We start from the raw sequence: 19657 nt of genomic DNA on the forward strand, positions 1-19657 counted from the left end.
GAGAAGCCTTCCTGCTCCTCTGATGCTGCTTGGCCTGCTGTGTTCATCCAGCTCTACACCTTGTTATGACAGAGGATATGCTCAGTGTGAAGATGGGAACTGTCTTCACAATCATTGTGCAGATATTGATACTCCCTTTTCTGTCAAGGTTAAGTTTAGGTACAACATGTAGATTGGCAAGATCAAACAGGTTTTACCATCTTCTGTCACAATCTATCTCACACAGCCATGTCCTGCAGAATTTGGCAGGTTCAGTCCTTAGTGGTGCTACCAAGCCACTCTTAGAGATGCATACTAAATTCCTCAATCCACTGTATATCTTGTGTCCCTTGCCTGCTCTTTACCTCCTTCAAGTAATGATCAATGTGAAGGAGTACTTATTTATCAGCTGAAGAAGGGCAGTAAAGGTAATCAGTAGGAACTTTACTTGACCATGTAACACCATTAGACGGAGTTTCATGAGCTCCACAAGGTGTAGAACATCACTGACTGCCTGTTTAATTCACTGAGGGAAAGCCAAATGTTCTGATTTGCATTTTGTTAAAGCAATAATTTAAGTTGTTTGTTTTTTTTAGCACATCGTTTTCAACTCCATAACAAACTGCTTGGGACCACGAAAGTTGCTGTACAGTGGAAAACTTTACAAAACAAAGAGCAACAAAGAATTATACGGCTTCCTTTTCAATGATTTCCTGCTGCTTACCTACATAGCAAAACAAACGTTTATCTCATCAGGCTCCGAAAAATTGTTCAGCTCTAAGTGTAATTCTCAGTTTAAAATGTACAAAACGGTAGGTTGGTAAAAACAAGTATAAATATCACCTCAAGTGAACTTAAGAATGCACGAATGACATGTAAATTGTAGATCTAGAATTAGCACTTGCTTTGTTGATAACAGGCAGCAATATATAAACAAATATGAAGGGATTCCTCCCTTTCAGGTTCCTTTCTCCCCTGCCCCCACAAAAGCACCCAGTCGTGCTGGATTCCATTTCCAAGCAAGTCTTTAACAATTAACAAAGTTAGGTCCCATGGGATTCAGGGTGAGCTTGCCAACTGGATACATAATTGGCTTAATGGCAGAAGACAGAGGGTGGTGTTGGAGAGTTGCTTTTCGGACTGGAGGTCTATCGCCAGTGGTGTTCCGAGGGATCAGTTCTAGGTCCTGTTTTGTTATGTCATCTATATAAATGATTTGGATGAGAATATAGAAAGGATGGTTAGTAAATTTACAGATAACACCAAAATAGGTAGCACAGTAGACAGTGAAGAAGGTTTTCTAAGATTACAAGGGGATCTTGATCAAATGGGTCAACGGGCTGAAAAATGGCAAATGGAGTTCAATCTGGATAAATGTGAAGTAATGCATTTTGGTATAACAAACAGCGACAGGACTTATACAGTTACTGATACGAATTTGGGTAGGGTTGTAGAACAGAGGGACTTAGAGGTTCAATTACGTAATTCTTTGAAATTTTCTTCACAGATAGACAGGGTGGTTGAAAAGGTGTTTAGCACGCTTGCCTTCATTGCTCAGTATTAGGAGTTGGGAAGTCATGTTAAGGTAGTACAGGACATTGGTAAGGCCTCTTCAGGAGTACTGTGTGCAGTTCTGGTCACCCAATTATAGAAAGGATATTATTAAGCTAGAGAGGGTTTAGAAGAGATTCACCAGGATGTTGCTGGGTATGGAAGGTTTAAGTTATAAAGATAGGCTGGGACTTTTTTCACTGGTGGTAGGAAGTTGAGAGGTGACCTTATAGAGGTTTATGAAATCATGAGGAGTACAGATAGGGTTTATAGTAGGTTTCTTTTCCCTAGGATGGGGGATTCCAAGACTGAGGGCATATCTTTAAGGTGAGAGGAGAAAGATTTTTAAGACATGAGGAGCAAATTTTTTACACAGAGGGTGGTTCGCATGTGGAATGAACTTCCTGAGGAAGTAGTAGATATAGGTACAATTACATCATTTAAAAGACAGTTGGATAAGTACATGAATAGGAAAGGTTTGGAGGGATATCGGCCAGGAGCAGGCAGGTGGGACTAGTTTAGTTTGGGATTATGTTTGGCATGGACTAGTTGGACCAAAAGGGTGTGTTTCCATGCTGTATGATTCTGTGGCTCTATAACAGCTTGTTATACAGCTTCTATATGTTCTAAATTGCTACAAGGCACTTCATAGCAGCATTAGCAAACAAGATTTGACATGACCCACCTCAGGCGATATTGGGACAGGTGACTATCATCTTGGTCAAAGATGTAGATTTGAAGAAATATCCTAAAGGAGTTGAAATTGATAGACAAAGAGACTTAAGGAGAGAATTCCAGAGCTTAGTACCCAGCTATCTAAAGGCTTACTCCAATGGATATAGAAGCAGGAATGGTGTATGTCAGGGAGTTATACTTGGAGGAAACCATAAAATTAAGAAGACTGAATCAGAACAATTAAATGAGTTGTAGTGAATTTCACGTTAAAAGAGACTGAGGGAAAGCCTCAATAGATATGCTGTTTTTTTTACTATTTTCATTTAAACCAGGCATTGAGGTATCATTCTGAAAGATTTTGCACAGTACAGACTCCATAGAACAAAAGTGTACTTTTTGAATGCTTTGAAACGTTTCAAAGAGCAGCTGTTTCCAGAAAGCTCTCTCTTTTTGGTATTTATTTAACCTATCTTTCTAACCAACCTGTTCAGAGATCTTGTTTACACACCTTTGGAACAGGTGGATCTTGAACCCAGGCCTCCCAGTCCAGGGGTAGGGACACCACCATTGCACTACAAAAAGGTCCTTCCATATTTTTTTCAGTTTGTTGTTCATAAATGTTAGCTGGCAACAATTAGTTCAGTTTACTCACAAGATGCTTCATTCTTTATGGCTGCATGGTCAGGATTGATCACTTAGAGGTCTATAACGAATGACAGTATTCACTTACGTTCTCTGTTTCTGATTTGATTAGCCTGTTTTCTTGAATGAAGTTCTTGTGAAACTGCCAACTGATCCATCAAGTGATGATCCAGTCTTTCACATTTCACACATTGATAGGGTGTACACACTAAGAGTGGAATCTTTAAATGAGAGGTGAGTAGCATCAATCTGCTGTGATTATTGTTAGCAGGTTCTTATACATCGGTTTAGTAAGTAACTTCTGGAACTTTCCTACAACTTAACAGATGTGAATGATTATTCCTAACAGAATGCTCAGCTTTTTGAAATATCAGTTGTCACAACAGGCCACAAATGAGCTGAGATAGTGTACTGGCAGTAACTCTGCAGTGTGAAGAAAGGAGTATTGCATTGTCATTCGTAGTACAAGGGTTACTTATCCCAGCTGGACCATCAGGGAAAAGTCAAAAGACAAAGACAAATGAATGCTCACTCGCTCCCAGGTTCTCTTATACAATTTTTACAATAGAGTACGACCAGGTGAGTCTCAAGCACTAATTGTGCAAATATTTTCTCTCAGGAGCAGTTAGGTTGAAAATGCACAACAAGTCAGACAGTATCGGTAGGAACAGAAACAGAGTTTTGAGGGAATTGCAAGGAGAGAGTTGTAGTTGAGTCAGAAGCAAGGGCAGAAGACAGCTCTCAGTGGGCTCCAATCTTTCCTGGTTTCTATTCCCTTAGTCAGGTATTGATTGCCTTTGGTCCACGGATCCTTTCCTACACCCCGGAGATGATTAGCTTGGTGTACTGGTTTAGCTACAGTGTATGCTGTGTGGCCTCAGGGCCACCTGCAGCTGTGTTAAACCTAGCCACAGTGAGATCAGGCCCTTAAGTGATACTTGAATGAGGGGCCTCAGTTGGTGGCAGGCTGGATAGTTTGATAACAGGTTTTTCTGTTCTTCATGGCAGTGGCAGAAAGGCAGCGACGTTCAGTTATGCCACTACCTTACCGAATTACATATCCTTTCCATCTTTAAATTCTCAGAAGATTCCACTGATTAATTTTGTTCCACTTTCCACAAGTCAAAATCACACAACACCAGATTATAGTCCAACAGGTTTTTTTTTGAAACCACAAGCTTTTGGAGCCTCACTCCTCCTTCAGGTGTTAGTGAGAGAGGTGGCATCAGACACAGAATTTATAAACAAAAGATCAAAGGGTCATTGAACTGATGCGAATGTATTGAACAATTCTAAGATAGCTGTTAAATCTTCAATCAGTTAGAAAGGATATGTAGGTTTTGATTGATTAATATGCAAATCACAGAATTTCTTTAAAGTCACTGCCCTGAGATAACTAAAGGTTTATCAGTATACCAGAGGTGACATCTCAATTCAGACAATGCATTGTTGGTATGAGGCCTTGTTTAGAATCTGTCTCTGTTTTAACTTGGAGTCAGACTGGTTTTATTTTCAAACTAAGTGTTTCTAAAATGCCACATTGTCTACAAATTGTGTGCTTTTTAAACAAAATAGAATGAATCTGTAAATGCAAATTCACCCCATAGATTTGTGTGTGTGCGTGTGAAAGGGAAAGAGAGTGAGTGTGTGGATGTGTGTGTGTGTGTGTGTGTGTGTGTGTGTGAGAGAGAGAGGGAGAAAGAGTGTGTGTGTGAGAGTGTATAGTGTGCTGCGGTCACCCAAGATCCCAGTTAAGGCCGTCCTCATGGGGAACGAACTTGGCTGTCAGCCTCTGCTCAGCAACTCTGCGTCGTTCTGTAACCAAAGTCCGCCTTGGAGGACGTTTACCAGAAGATCCAAGGCTGAATGTCCTTGGCTGCTGAAATGTTTCACCACTGGGAGGGAACAATCCTGTCTGGCAATTGTTGCGCAGTGTCCATTCATCCGTTGTTGTAGCGTCTGCATGGTCTCACCAATATACCATGCCTCGGGGCATCCTTGCCTGCACATGAGTCACATGAGTTTCTTCCATGAACGTGGTGGATGGTGTCCCCACATGTGGTAGTAGTGTCCATGTCAATGATCTGACGTGTCTTGCAGAGGTTGCCGTGACAGGGTTGTGTGGTGTTGTGGTCAACATTGTCCTGAAGGCTGGGTAGTTCGCTGCGAACAATGGTCTGTTCAACATTTGGCAGTTGTTTGAAGGCGACAAATGGAGGAGTGAGCAAGATCTTGGCAAGGTGCTCATTGTCATCGATAATGTGTTGAAGGCTGCAAAGAACATGGCGTAGTTTCTCTGCTCCCGGGAAGTACTGGACGACAAAGGGCACCCTATCAGACGTATGCCATGTCTGTCTTCTGAGGAGGTCATTATGGTTTATGGAGTAGTATGTTGGAACTGGCGATCAATGAGTTGAGCGTCGTATCGTGTTCCTGTGAGGGCGCCCTTCAGCACCTTCAGGTGCCTGTCACATTCCTCCTCAGCCAAACAGATCCTGTATATGGGTAGGGCTTGTCTGTAGGGGATGGCTGTTTTAATATAGTTGGGTGGAAGCTGGAGAAATGCAGAATCGTGAGGTTATCTGTAGGCTTGCAGTAGAGTGAGGTACTGAGGTGTCTGTCCCTGATGGAGATGTGTGTGTCCAGGAATGGGACTGACTCTAAAGGGTAGTCCATGCTAAGTCTGTTGGGATGAAAGTTGTTGATATCGCTATGTAGTTGTTTCAGTGATTCCTCACCATGAATCCAAAGGAAGAAAATGTCATCAGTATATCTGGTGTATAGCGTTAGTTGGAGGTCCTATGCAGCAAAGATGTCTTGTTTGAACATGTACGTGAAAATGTTGGCATATTGGGGAACAAATCTGGTTCCCATGGCTGTTCCATCCGTCTGGATGAAGAACTGGTTGTCGAGGGTGAAGATGTTGTGGTTGAGGCTGAAGCAGATGAGTTATAGAATGGCGTCTGGAAATTAGCAGTTGGTGGTATTGAGTACTGAGGCTGTTGCGGTGATGCCGTCGTCATGGGTGATGTGGGTAGAGTGCCAAAACGTCCATTGTGACAAGGAATGTTCCTGGTTTGACTGGTCCGTGGGTGCTGAGTTCCTGTAAGAAATCTGTAGTGTCATAACAGAAGCTGGGGATTCCCTGTACAATGGGTTTCAACATGGCCAGAGAGGTTCTCACACAGTGTATAGAAACTCAACTGAACTGATTCAAAGCATGAAATACTTGGACATGTTTCTAAAACGTGTTGCTGTTTCTTTTTAAGATTTATTATTTTTCTATTCCCCAATGTGTCGTAGATCAGAATACATAGACAAGTATCTCTGAACAAGTTCGACCAATGCTTTTAAAGTTTTGGTGAATTGTCTCTCCTTAACTTCTCAACAGGACTGCCTGGGTTCAAAAGATTAAAGCAGCATCTGAACACTTTATAGAAACTGAGAAAGGGAAACGTGAAAAAGCTTATCAAGGTATACATCTTAAACTCTCTTTTTTCCAAATTTAGCCTACTTCCACTTTAATTTTATTTTTTGTCCATTTATGGAATGTGAATGCTGACCCAGCATTGATTGCCTATGCCTATTTACATAGATATATAGAAACATAGCAAATAGGAGCAGGAGGAGGAGGCCATTCGGCCCTTCAAACCTGCTCCGCCATTCATCACAATCATGGCTGATCGTCCAGCTCAATAGCCTAATCCTGCTTTCTCCCTGTAACCTTTGATCCCATTTGCCCCAAGTGCTATATCTAACCATCTCTTGAATACATTCAATGTTTTGGTATCAACTACTGCCTGTGGTAATGAATTCCACAGGTTCACCACTCTTTGGGTGAAGAAATGTCTCCTCTTCTCCGTCCTGCATCATCTACCCCGAATCGTCAGACTGTGACCCCTAGTTCTGGACCCAGCCACCATTGGGAACATCCTCCCTGCATCTACCCTGACTTTTCCTGTTAGAACTTTATAAATTTCTATGAGAACCCCCTCTTTTGTCTGAACTCCAGCAAAAACAATCCTAACCTAGTCAATCTCTCCTGATGACACCAAAATTCATGTTAGAGTGGACAGTAAAGAAGATTATCTAAGATTACAAAGAGATCTCAATCAATTGGATGAATGGGTTGAGGAGTGATAGGTACACTTTAATTTGGAAAAATACGAGGTATTACATTTTGATAAAACAAACAAGGGAAGGACTTATACAATTAATGGTAAGGCCCTGGGTAGTGTTGTACAACAAAGGGACTTAGGGGTTCACGTAGATGATTCTTGAAATTTGCTTCACAGGTAGACAGAGTTGCTAAGAAGGCATTTAGTGTGCTTGCCTTCATTGCTCAGACCTTTGAGTCATGATGAGGCTGTACTGGACATTGTTGAGGCCTCTTCTGCCATTCTGGGCACCCTGCTATGGGAAGGATATTATTAAATTGAAGAGGTTTCGGAAAAGATTTACCAGGATATTGCTGGGAATGGAGGATTTGAGTTATAAGGAGATGCTGGATAGGCTGGTACTTTTTTAACTGGAGCATAGGAGGTTGAGGGGTGACCTTAGAGGTTTATAAAATCATGAGGGGTATAGATAAAGTGAGTAGCAAGGTTCTTTTCCCATGGTGGGGGAGTTCAAAACTAGGAGGCATATTTTTAAGATGACAGGAGAAAATTTTAAGGGCATGAGGAGCAACATGTTTACACAGAGACTGGTTCGTGTGTGGAATGAACTGCCAGAGGAAGTAGTGGATACAGGTACTGTTAGAACATTTAAAAGTCATTTGGATAAGTACATGAATAGGAAAGATTCGGAGGGATATGGGCCAAATGCAGGCAAGTGGAGCTTGTTTAATTTGGGAATACGGTCTAGTGAACTAGTTGGACTGAAGGGTCTGTTTCCATAACTATGACCTTGCTTTTTGTCTTGTAGCCCGGTCACAGAAGACAAGTGGAATAGGACGACTTCTTGTGAGCATTATTGAAGCAACAGAATTGAAAGCCTGCAGGGCAAATGGTAGGATGCAATAATTATCACTGTTTTGATTTGGTCAACATTTGTTGCAGCAAACAATTAATGATCAGATTTATGAAGTAAAGTGTTTATTATGATTTTATTTGAGTCTGTGTTCAAGATTAATTTCTGCTATGAAATATTAATTCAGTTAATACAAATGTGAAAAAATACATTGACGTTTGTCATTTCAATGATTTCATTTATTTTTATGGATTATCATTTATCAAAACATAATTGAGGTAGCTTTCATCTAAGCGCTGCTGGGACCAGTGTCCTGTGATCGTTATAAGTACAGCAGCGGTGAGCGTTTTAAGGTAAGTAACAAACAAAAGCAAATTGCTGGAAAAGCTCAGCAAGTCTGACAGCATCTGTGGCAAGAAATCAAAGTTAATTTTTTGTATCCAGCGACCCTTCCTCGGAAATAGGTCACATGAAGGAAAGTATGGTAGAATAAAGAGAAAGGACAAAGGAATTGTGCAGGATAGCAACATAGGCAATGATAACTAGAGTGTGGAAGGAAGGGACAGAGTGCATAAAGTTAAAAGTACATCAGCAGAAAGATTCTGAATGTGAATGTGTGCAGCATTCGTAAGAAAAGAGATGAATTGATAACACAAATAGAAATAATATGTATGACTCGAGAGCCATTTCAGAGACATGGTTCTAAGGTGACCAAGATTGGGACCTAAATATTCAATGGTATTTAACATTTAGGAAGGTCTGGAATCTAGAAGGTGGGTGATGCGGTAGCTATTTTATTTAAGGGTGGCATGAATACAACGATGACAGATGACCTTGGTTCAGAAAATCAAGATGTAAAAAATTTTGGATAAAGATAAAAAATAATAAAGGGCCTTTTTTGCATCTCTTCGGGATTGGTTAATATTCCACTTGGTCTTGTGCGTTCTGAGGTGACAAAATAGTCTAGTAAAGGATCTTACCAATGCCATGGGAGATGGTTTTTGCTGAAGCAAGCGGGTGAAATGTTCTCTGTCCATGACTGGACTTAAAGAATAGGGATAAATGGGGTCATATTTGGCATTGGTAAGTAGTTACTAGTGGTGTGCAGGGACCAGTACTTCCATTGTTTACAATCTATACAATGACTTAGATGATGGGACTGAATGTATGGTAACTAAATTTGCTGATGATACACGACCAATAATATGTAGAATCATAGAACCCCTATAGTATTACAGCAGGCCTTTCTGTCCACCGAGTCCACACCAACCCTCCAAACAGCATCTCACCAAGATTCACCCCCCTACTCTAACTCTATAACCCTGCATTTCCCATGGCTAATCTACCTAACCTACACATCTCTGGACAATATGGGCAATTTTAGCATGGCCAATCCACCTAACCTGCACATCTTTGGACTGTGGAAGGAAACCGAAGCACCAGAAGGAAACCCACACAGACACGGGGAGAATGTGCAAACTCCACGTGGATAGTTGCCCAAGACTGGAATGGAACCTGGGTCCCTGACGCTGTGAGGTAGCAGTGGTAACCACTGAGCCACCGTGCCATACAGTAAGATGTCAAGAGGACATAAGGTGTCTGCAAAGGAATATATATAAAAGTGGGCAAAAATTTAACAAATGGGTTTTATGTGGAAACCTGTCAACTTTAGAAGTTAGAAGAGAAAATTGGTATATTGAGAGAGGCTGCAGAACTCTGACAGAATATCTCGGTGACCTGGTAAATGAAGTGCAAAATTTCAAGCAGGTATAACAATTGATTAGGAAGGCGAATGAAATGTTGTTTGTTGTTAGGGGGAAAGTAAGTATAAAGGCAGGGAAGTATTGCTGCAGCTGTACAGCACCTTAATTAGACCACTATCTACGCTGAAAGGATGTTTCTCTTATGAAGTGGCCTAGAATTGGAGAACAGAATTTAAAAATCAGGAGTTGCCTTTTAAGACTCAGATAGGAAAAAACATTTTCTCTCAGGGTTATTAATTTGTTGAATCAAATAAGAACAAAATAATGAGGATGATGGAGACCTGAAACAAAAATAAAGTATCGGAAAAACTTGGGTGTGATTTCTGAAATTTCGAAGAGTTATTGGACTCAAAATGTTAATTCTGTTTCTGTCCACATGAATCATGCCAGATCTGCTAAGACTCTCCAGTACTTTGTTTTTATTTCATTAGTCAATGGAAATCTTTTACCCAGATAGCAGTGGAGGTAGAGTCATAGAAGATATTCAAGACTAAGTTAAATAAATTTTTGATCAACATTAGAGTCGGAGGTTATGATGGCTGGCTAGGAACGTGGAGTTGAGGCCATGTTGAGATGAACTGTGATCTTATAAAATGGCAGAGTGGGGTTGAAGAGCTGAATGACTTTCTCCTATTCCTAGTTATGTTCCATCAAACCCTTTTTTTCCTAAAATTACCCAACTTGAGCATTAGTGATTACTCCAGTAAGCAAGGAACTGAAAACATAAGGGCGTCAGTACAAAAGCAGCCCAGACTAGACCCAATTATGGCATCTGCTGAAACACAGAAGTCCAAGGACCAAAATAAGTTTATCTTGTAGTTTCATTGATACAAATGACATATTCTGCAGGTGCGTTGCAGATGTCTATGGTTAGGGAGAAGAGTGTGGATGGTTTGGTAACTGTCTACAGTTGTTCTATGAAGCTTGTTGGCATACTTCTACTTAACCGACTCCACAAACTGCATACTGTTTCCAATATAGTTGTGTTGTTTTGAATGATCTCCAGTAGTCACTTGAAGGTCCAGTGGTTAGGCTGGTCAGAACTCAAATATACCACTTCACGATTGACCAACTCAAACTGCAGCAAGTTAAGTCAGTTTAGGAACTCAAGTATAAAACGACTGCTGAAAACATATTGAACTCGTTCCCGTATTCATTTCAGATGATCAAACTAATTTAGTGGCTTGAACGTCCAAGCAAGATCAAGCATGATCTCTGCACTTCTGATCAGCTTATTGTTTTTCCTGTTTGAGAACCCATGATGTAAAAATATACAAAATGTTTGTTCCCTTCCAGTAGAAATTTACATCTTTGTTTACATTTTATGAGGAAAAGCACATTTGGTAAATGGTGAAGAGTTGAATCAGTGGAAGAGAAAAGCTTGAGAATACTGCTCAATAAAACAGTAACAATGAATTAGTGATCACATTAATTTGTTAAGACTCTGTTAGGGAAAACAAAATACAATTATTCATGAAACATTGACCATGTTTCATTAACAATTTACATCAAACTCTGATTAAAAAATTTTTATGTATAATTAATTTCAACATCTGTGCAAGGACCAGAATCCAACTAACTAATAATGACCTAGTTGAGGTTTAAGATAGAGATGTGTACTTGCAAATCAGAATAATCTTTATCTGTTTCAACAACCCTTTTTGAAGGCTTCTATACTGCAAAACAAACATGCATTGGCAATTGTATACTCAAGGATCTCAATGCTGATTGACAATTAAAGGCAACAGTTGTAATAACAGAAGTTATTGTCTGGGATAAAAAAGGAATGAAATTTATGAAGTTGGACCAGAGATGCACATGAGAAAAGTATTTCTATAGTTCTTTTAGAAGGTTTAATAAATCATTAATAATCTCATATGAAGTGGTTTATTTAAGTGCTACACGTCTGCCTCTGCCAGCAGTTTTCAGTATCATGTTTGTATAAGAGTACATGCTGCAGAAATTAATAACTTGTCATGGTTTTATTCTCCTGTAAGTAAAGGTATTTCCTAACTAATCAGGAATAATGAATTAATTCCGTAGAAAATGTTTTGTGAATGTAACTGCCACTTAAACTTCTTATCTGGTCCACATCTTTACTAGGAAAGAGCAATCCCTACTGTGAAGTCACAATGGGATCCCAATGTTACACGACCAGAACACTGTCAGATACTTTGAACCCCAAGTGGAACTTTAACTGCCAATTCTTTATCAAGGACATTTACCAAGATGTATTGTGTATCACAGTCTTTGAAAGGGATCAATTTTCACCTGATGGTAAGAGTTCTAATATTATCCTTTATTTCAGCAGAGAGTAGTCCAAAGAGAATACATGAAATTGTAATATTTTCATTCTTTCCAGAAGTACCACTCAATGCATTTACCTTAAATGAGGAAGTAGGGATCAAATTTGAAAAATAAAATTTGTTTGGGTTGTTAGAATATTTATGTTCAGTAAATCAGGCATAAAATATCATCTTTCCTGTCAGTTGACAATATTGTGTAGTAAGTAATGTGGAAAGCAGCTGTAATCATTTTTATTTATTTAGAAGTTTTCTCTTCATACAGGTCTTTTTCCTCATTTCATTAGTCAGTAGATTCTTCCATGATACAAAAGCAAATTACCGTGGATGCTGGAAATACACAATTAAGAACAGAAAATGCTGGAAGCACTCAGCAGATCAGGCAGCATTTGTGGAGGGGTGCAGTTAACATTTTGGGTTGGCGATCCTTCATCAGATCAAATGAGAACTTACTTCTATCTCCTTACCAAGATATATAAACACAGCTATCCTGGTAGGCCTATTGCTTCAACCTGCTCCTGCCTGAATGAACTGGTTTCTGTTTACCTCAACTCTATATATTCCCTTCAGTTCTGTTGAAAAATCAATCACCTTAAATGGTAACTCTCGTTTCCTTCATCATAGGTACTGCCTGATCTACTGAGTATTTCCAAACTCTCTCTTGCTTTTAATTCACAATGGCCATTATACCAGTGTATGGCTTCATTATGTGGGCAAATGAGAAATAGTGAAATAAATCACAGACTTGTCAGCCAATTTAGAGTTTCGTTTCCAAGCATTGTGAAGAAGGCATCTAAAGTAAACTATTCTCCTAAAATGTCATTGGCAAAAGATTTTGTTTTACATTTTGAATGCAAGCAAGATTTTACTTGTTAAGCTGATATTGCCTTTTGTTTGTATCAGGAAAACTACTTTTTCTTTCTGTTTATTTTGTATTTTCCCATCCCATATTTATCAGTACAACCTAGTTTTGGGCTTCCCACCAATGTCATTTTTTTGATCCAACCCCTGAGGGTTTTAGTAATGTATTAGAAAATTTAAATATCTGCCATGTCTTCTCGACTGTCTGTTTTCCCATCTGCTTATGTCTCTTTGTTGTTTTACATTCAATATGTGGACTGTATATCTCAGGAAGGATTTAAAGAATTAATCGTGTAACATGAGGCTACATATTAAGGAACAGAAATACAGGGGAACAGAAGGGAGAGAAACAATAAAATGATTTCTCAGCAATAACGTTTTATAATATTCTGGCCAGATTTCCTAGGTCGGACAGAGGTTCCAGTAGCAACAATCAAAAAGGAGCAAGAAGGCAAAGGGCCAACTACAAAGCGCCTTCTTTTGCATGAAGTCCCAACTGGGGAGGTATGGGTTCGCCTTGATCTTCAACTATATGAACAGAAGACATTACTCTGAAATCGAGGCTTCAAAATCATTTGAACTTTAACATTCAGAGACTAAAATTGTGGCAATCATCTATTGATGATAAACAATATTTTTTCTAAAATTATGGAGGAAGTTCAACAAATTAAACCTCGTAACGAACGGACACTGATGTTCAGCAATGGTTATAGCCAAATAGGTGCCAGCTTTTTTTTGCTGTTGCGCTAAAATCACAAATATTCTTCCTCTTTGGTTGCCACTTTCTGTCTATTTTTCTCGCAGTGTAAATTTCCAACAATGATCATGGAGGAATATTAAATCCAAGTTTCAGTCATGAAGACAAAAACGAAGCCAAATTACTTTTTTGCCAGTTGAAGATGGCCTTATTGGCTCAGAACTACTTAAAACAAACTGCACAGTGACTTCACTCCTGATGGGTCATTAAATGTGGCAAAATGACAGACTTATTTTCTATGCAGAGTCTAAGAAGTCAAGCGACAATTGAGTCTTTGTAAATATGTAAACAAACAGCTTTTGCAATGACTGCATATTTCTGTAATTGTAAGTGTACTTTGGGAAGCATTTTTGAAGTAACTGAACAGAATTTGAATATACTTTGAATTGAACATCTTTGAGTAAAAAACATGGCATCATGCAGTAAATCAACAATGGTGGTGTACACTGAGTCATATTCGCTGGAATTGTCAGTTGCTTATAGCTTAACACTGAAAGAGAGGTCCACAGCTACTGAAGAGAGGTTGAAAAAATACTTCTGTAGAACTTTGTGCTACTTAGAAACAAAATGTTTTCTGTACATTATAAAAGCAGTACATTAAGGAATTTTTATCATGGCAGCGGTTTTTGTCTACAGTTAACGTTATTCAGTTTTCCTCTTGACTTAGTTCCGGAAGTTTGTAACTAAATCTTATTTTTGAGAAGTTACTTCTGTGATTTATCTAGCCATATGTCAAAATATTTGTCCTCTAGATTACAGAAACATACATGAACTATACCAATGGTTTTGTCACTTTGAGCAAATTTTCTATAAATTGGCAGAAGTAGTTTTGTTATCATTGGTGGTATCTTGTAATTTCAGATTTTATAGGTCAAATATTTTATCAAATCAGGCCATATTTGATGACTGGATTCTCAGGTGCCAGCTTTCAATAGATTTGTTTATATCGCGTATTTAGGGTCTTAGTTAATACTTTTTTCCACAGATGTATGCGTTGTACTTGTCCATCCTTAATTTGTTATAACTGTACCAGCAGAAAGCCTGCTCAGACTGAATTAGAGATTGGTTAAAGAAAAGGTGATGAGGCAGTAATGACTTTGTGCATTCGATTTTCTTCTGCTCTTATGAGAAACCACAGTTCAGTTTCGATCAGACTTCAGGAACCTTTCATAAAATTATAACTACAAAGGTAGAATATGTTAGAAATGGCCAGCAGGTTGGTCAAATTAGGAAAGACAGATTGGTTCAGGTAGTTATGAAAAGTTGCACCCAAAACATTGACCTATCTCATTCTCAGTTGTTGATTGACTGGTTTTGCACTTCTACCATTTTCTGGTTTTATCTAATAAACTGCCAGCATTATTTTTGGCTACAAAGTGAAGGCATGCGCTAAGATGCATGCAAGTGAATTATTTACTAGTATCTATTTCATTTTTCATTGTTCTTAACCAATTTTTTTGTAAAAAATCCACCATCAGCTATCAATGTGAAATATATGAAGCAGTTTAAATGTTATTCTGCTATCCTTGTTCCTGCACAGGCTTTCACATAATCTTTATTTCAAGTGTTATAAGTAACCTTTATTTGTAACTTACTGCCACACCTTTGTTTTTCCTGCATGAACAAAACATTTATTTTAAAAAAGATGTATTTGTGATACACGTGGCATCACTGCATTGTGCAGTTAAATGATACAAGAACATTTTTAAATCACTTTCCGGTATTCATTACTGATGACAATTTGATTCTTTCTTCACCTGTATTCTTTAGCCTTGGAAAATGCAAGATTAGTTATTGCAGCTGTATTTGGTGGAAGGATGCTATAAGGTGATATAATGTATATGGTCAACAATATAACCTGTACAATACAGAACTGCTATAAGCTAATTTGAGGACCTGTTGGTGCTGTGGAGTCTTTCATTTTGTAATATGGAGCAGTTCCTGCTACAGTCAGATAAAGCTTTCACATGAACTTTGTTGACTTCCATATCTGGGCATGAATCTTTCCTGACTGCCAGGTAGAATCAATAAATGAAAAACACAACAAAACACAAAATGCTGAAAGATCTTTCTTCATGAGCGTAGTTCAAAACAATACCACTGGTGGAATTATCCACCAAGCCACTGAGGATTCTTTTTCTTAATTTCAACTTTTCTACAGCAATAATTCAACAGGACTGGAAGCATCTATGGAAACAAAGTTTCAAAACAATTACCCTTTGTAAGGTCAATAAGCTATTTTCCTTCTATTTAATTGTATAAACAACATTTATCACAATGGATAGGTTACCCCTGCAAGCCCGTGTGACATCTCAGTATTGTTATTCTTAATTCAAATTGAATGCATTAATTTAAAAATAATCATTGGCAATTGATGGCAAAGGTGAGTAAAGAATCACTGGTAAAGCATACAATTGTCTTTCATGCACCCTTCTCATTCCTAAAAGTATTGTACAGAGTCCCAGCAGCTTAGATAACTTTACAACTGACCATTCATTGTGTGTGTGAACATTTCACTGAACATTCTGAATGGAGAAGGAATCTTGAGGGACAACATGAGCGTTAGGTATCTAGTGGAATGTAACTTTAGGTAAAAGCTTGTGGAATTTGCTTGATGTCCTATCCAAACAAATTGAGCTACTAATTACACAGCTAACACTCCCCAGACTAATTATTGTTTGCAGATCTTTCTTCGTGAGTGTAGTTCAAAACAATACCACTGATGGATTTATCCACCAAGCCACTGAGGATTCTTTTTCTTAATTTCACTTACTTTTCTTCAGCAATAATTCATAATGTAACTTACGGGATGCTAGGTGGGCACTGTTACAACTAGGTGAGGAGGAGTGAATTGGCTCCCCTCTTTTTAACCCCATTGTTAGCCATAACAAAAGTTTTAAATGTTTAGACTGCAGCTATATCTCACTTCAATTAAAACATTGTACTAGTCAAAATTAAGGTGCCAATTACAAGGTTTTAATGTGACAAAGAGGGATGTTTACTAACCCCAAGGAAAAAATAAAGTAACATAAAACGCACACAAACCCAGATATAAAGTTTGGAAAGAAAAATAAAGAATAGGTACATTAATCCTTAACCTGAGGTCACAGTTGTTTAATTGATATCCCGCATCCTCAGCAGTGGCAACATCTGTACATATCCTTCAGTCCTAGCTGAATAGATACATAATTTGATCACTGAGCATTGTTTGTCAAGAGAGATTGAGAGAAACAAGGATAGAGAGATTCTTTCAGTTCTGCTATTACAAATCGATTCTTTTTCTCTCTGCTCTATCCAAAATAAATATAATTAATTTCCAATTTTACCACTTGCATAACAGTGACTGCTATTATCATTCTATTGCTAAAATTGAAACTTGTGGGTTACAATCTTTAATGGTTGATTTTTATTTTACCTGGTGGTCAAGCAGGGATATTCAATGAAAGGTGGCAGAGTTCTAGGATTCCAATAAGGCTCTTCTGAATGTCTCCCAACAGATTTCCTGATAACTGGTGTGCTTAGTTTATAGAGAAATTATTTTGGCACCTCTGCTGCTATCTGTCTGCTGCAGTGTTTGAAAACTACTCTAACTGTTGCAATGACTGTACTGCATCCAATAAAATGGCAAGAAATGTCCAATGTGAGGATTTTGATCATTCTTAAAACCTAATTTCAAGCAAAGATGCTACATCGTAGAACAAACAGTGATTTAATGGTTACTTCTATTTCTGGCTACATTGAAAATAGTTGTTGTACAGTTGGCCAAGCTGCTAGAAAATTGGTATTGACTGCCAGACCATACCACAATATGGTGTCTTTAACAGTTATTTAAAATGTTTGCACCTGACTTTTAAAATTGAATGTATAAAAATCCAAAATATCTGTATGTCTTGCAGCATTAGTTTTCTTGAGTGCGAAAATGTATATTATAAATGAGGGAACAGGGAATGTCTAGTTTGCCAAATATTTTTCTTACCAATACAAGAGCAATAGCTATTAGGGTTATGAAAACACACTGTGGGGTATTAAACCTCTTTGATAATTCAGTCAAACCACTGTCAAACTGTTACTAGTATTGAAAACAAGCATTTTAAAGGGGGTATGTACTGGACATTAAATAGTTTAATATTAGTTTTGGCATGTATGTTCTTTTTGTGTTGAATCATGTAAAATAATTTTTTAAAGAATCTTATTTTTATGCCACTGCCCATCCTATGCAGTCTACTGTAGATAATCTCTTTGCACTACTGCGGTATGTCTCAGTTGCTTCATATTTTGTAGACTGAATTTTGTTGTATAGTATTTGGTTTGATAACAAATCTCTACACTGTGTTGTCAATAAAATTGACACTTTTAAATTACTGAATTGTATTTCTGTCCACGTTTTACTTTATGAAAATAATTGTTTTATTAACTAAATTTATCTTCTGAATAGGAAGCAGTTAATGCAAATTGAGAACTTGAGTGCACAAGCTCAGGTGACTCCAGTGCAGTACTACACATATGCTTCGTTACTGGATCTACTTGTTTAAATTAGATCTCAAAGCAAGTTTGGTTCAGTGCATGTTCGATATTTTAATGATATTATTTCCTTATCACCTATATTGCCACCTTTGATTTTATCTGGATTCTGTACACCGGCAAGTGGAATATATCAAATATCACTATATGTTGTTCCTCTTTTTGAAAAGCAGAGTCAATGCAAAATTGATCAAATTGGGGGTCAAACTCTTAACTAACAATATGAATAGTATTATCAATATCTCAATTTATTTTTGTCTCTAATTTTCTTGCTGTTTCCAGTACACTTATTGTGTTTTGATGGTGTTAGTATTTCCTTTGGGAGGAAGCTGTCTCTGCTCACCTGATACACAGACAGCTCAAACTACCTTGTGTTTCTACAGTTCTCCTGCTGTCCATTTGCTGGGTCCCTCTTAATATGCTAATAGCTGACAGTAAATTATTTGATCAAATTATTCTCTCTACCCCAAGTACTTGTACTAAACCTGAAATATTTTATGAATGTAAACAGGAGCAACTGAAATACAGCATTCATGGAGAAATAGAAGAGAATGTTTAGGTCTTGTATCCTTCCACCTGAACCAAGTATTTCCAGATTTCTTTGGTTTTAGATTCCCAGTATCTTGGGTATTATTTTCATTTTAGCTAACTCTGATACATTCAGTAAATTATATGAATTGCTATTGTGTTGTCAATTCTATTCTTTGCTACTTATGAAGTAAATGACTAAATTTGTGTCATAAATTACTTTTCACAGATTCTAGCACTCTCTGCTAAACTAACAGCTGTTACTACATTCAAGGACAGCACAGTGGTGCAATGGTTAGCACTGCTGCCTCACAGCACCAGGGACCCAAGTTCAATTCCAGGCTCAGGCGATTGTGTGGAGTTTGCACATTCTCCCTGCATCTGTGTGGGTTTCCTCCCACAATCCAAAAATGTGCAGGTTAGGTGGATTGGCCATGCTAAAATTGCCCATAGTGTCCAAGGATGTGTAGATTAGGTTGATTAGCCATAGGAATTCCAGGGTTACAGATAGAGTAGGGGGGTGAATCTGAATGAGATTCTCTTCAGCGCGTCAGTGTGGACTTGTTGGGCCGAATGGCCTGTTTCCACCCTGTTAGGGATTCTATAATAATAAAGAAATTAATAAAATTCTGCATTCACATTATGTAACATTTTATAACCCATTAGTTTTGGAGGTAGTTGTGGTACAACTGAGACAAAGACTACTTTCGGGACCTGGCCTAGGACACACATTAAACTAAACTAAACTATCCTGGAACGTCTGCTCCTCCGTGGTGTGGAAGATCAGTCCTGGAAAAGCTTCTTACAAATCTGCATCTTCTCAGTAAAAATGTATGATGAACTCACAGGTGTCTATTTCTCCAAATCATCCGTTTCCTTTGTACAGATAAAATAAAAATAATGTTAAAAATAATCCAATGTTCATCATTTCAGCACTAAACTGATTAAATATACATTCTAAAGCAAAATATGACAAATACTGGAAATCAAATAAGAACAAAATGTAAATACTCAGGCCAGACAGCATCTTTCAATAGATGTTAATGTTTCAGTTCAACAACCTTACATCAGAATGTGGACTTCATTATAAAATTGAATAAAGTAAT

General features: G+C 38.1%; 2 protein-coding genes across 2 annotated transcripts in view; one reads left to right on the forward strand and one right to left on the reverse strand.

Moving 5' to 3' along the window:
• Positions 1 to 99: 99 nt before the first annotated feature.
• On the forward strand, positions 100 to 17863 carry LOC125483099 (intersectin-2-like). Its single transcript, XM_048596670.1, has 6 exons — positions 100 to 791; positions 2960 to 3081; positions 6239 to 6321; positions 7774 to 7857; positions 11685 to 11858; positions 13143 to 17863. The coding sequence occupies exons 1-6, from the start codon at positions 780 to 782 to the stop codon at positions 13298 to 13300; spliced, it is 633 nt and encodes a 210-aa protein (XP_048452627.1). The 5' UTR covers positions 100 to 779; the 3' UTR covers positions 13301 to 17863.
• A 1116-nt stretch (positions 17864 to 18979) lies between these two features.
• fam228a (family with sequence similarity 228 member A) overlaps positions 18980 to 19657 on the reverse strand; it is a 45755-nt gene continuing 45077 nt past the window's right edge. Inside the window, exon 8 of the mRNA XM_048596671.1 lies at positions 18980 to 19427. Within this exon, the coding sequence (XP_048452628.1) occupies positions 19394 to 19427 (34 nt within the window). The 3' untranslated portion in view covers positions 18980 to 19393. The remainder of the gene's footprint in view (positions 19428 to 19657) is intronic.

Source organism: Rhincodon typus, chromosome 5 (assembly GCF_021869965.1).
Source record: "Rhincodon typus isolate 14 chromosome 5, sRhiTyp1.1, whole genome shotgun sequence".
NCBI lineage: Eukaryota > Metazoa > Chordata > Chondrichthyes > Orectolobiformes > Rhincodontidae > Rhincodon > Rhincodon typus.

Bases quoted from the DNA above. Each gene is read 5' to 3' on its own strand.
- LOC125483099 (XM_048596670.1), top strand. The intron at 3,082-6,238 runs GTGAGTAGCATC...ACTTCTCAACAG, and splicing joins GTGGAATCTTTAAATGAGAG to GACTGCCTGGGTTCAAAAGA. The intron at 11,859-13,142 runs GTAAGAGTTCTA...TATTCTGGCCAG, and splicing joins GGATCAATTTTCACCTGATG to ATTTCCTAGGTCGGACAGAG.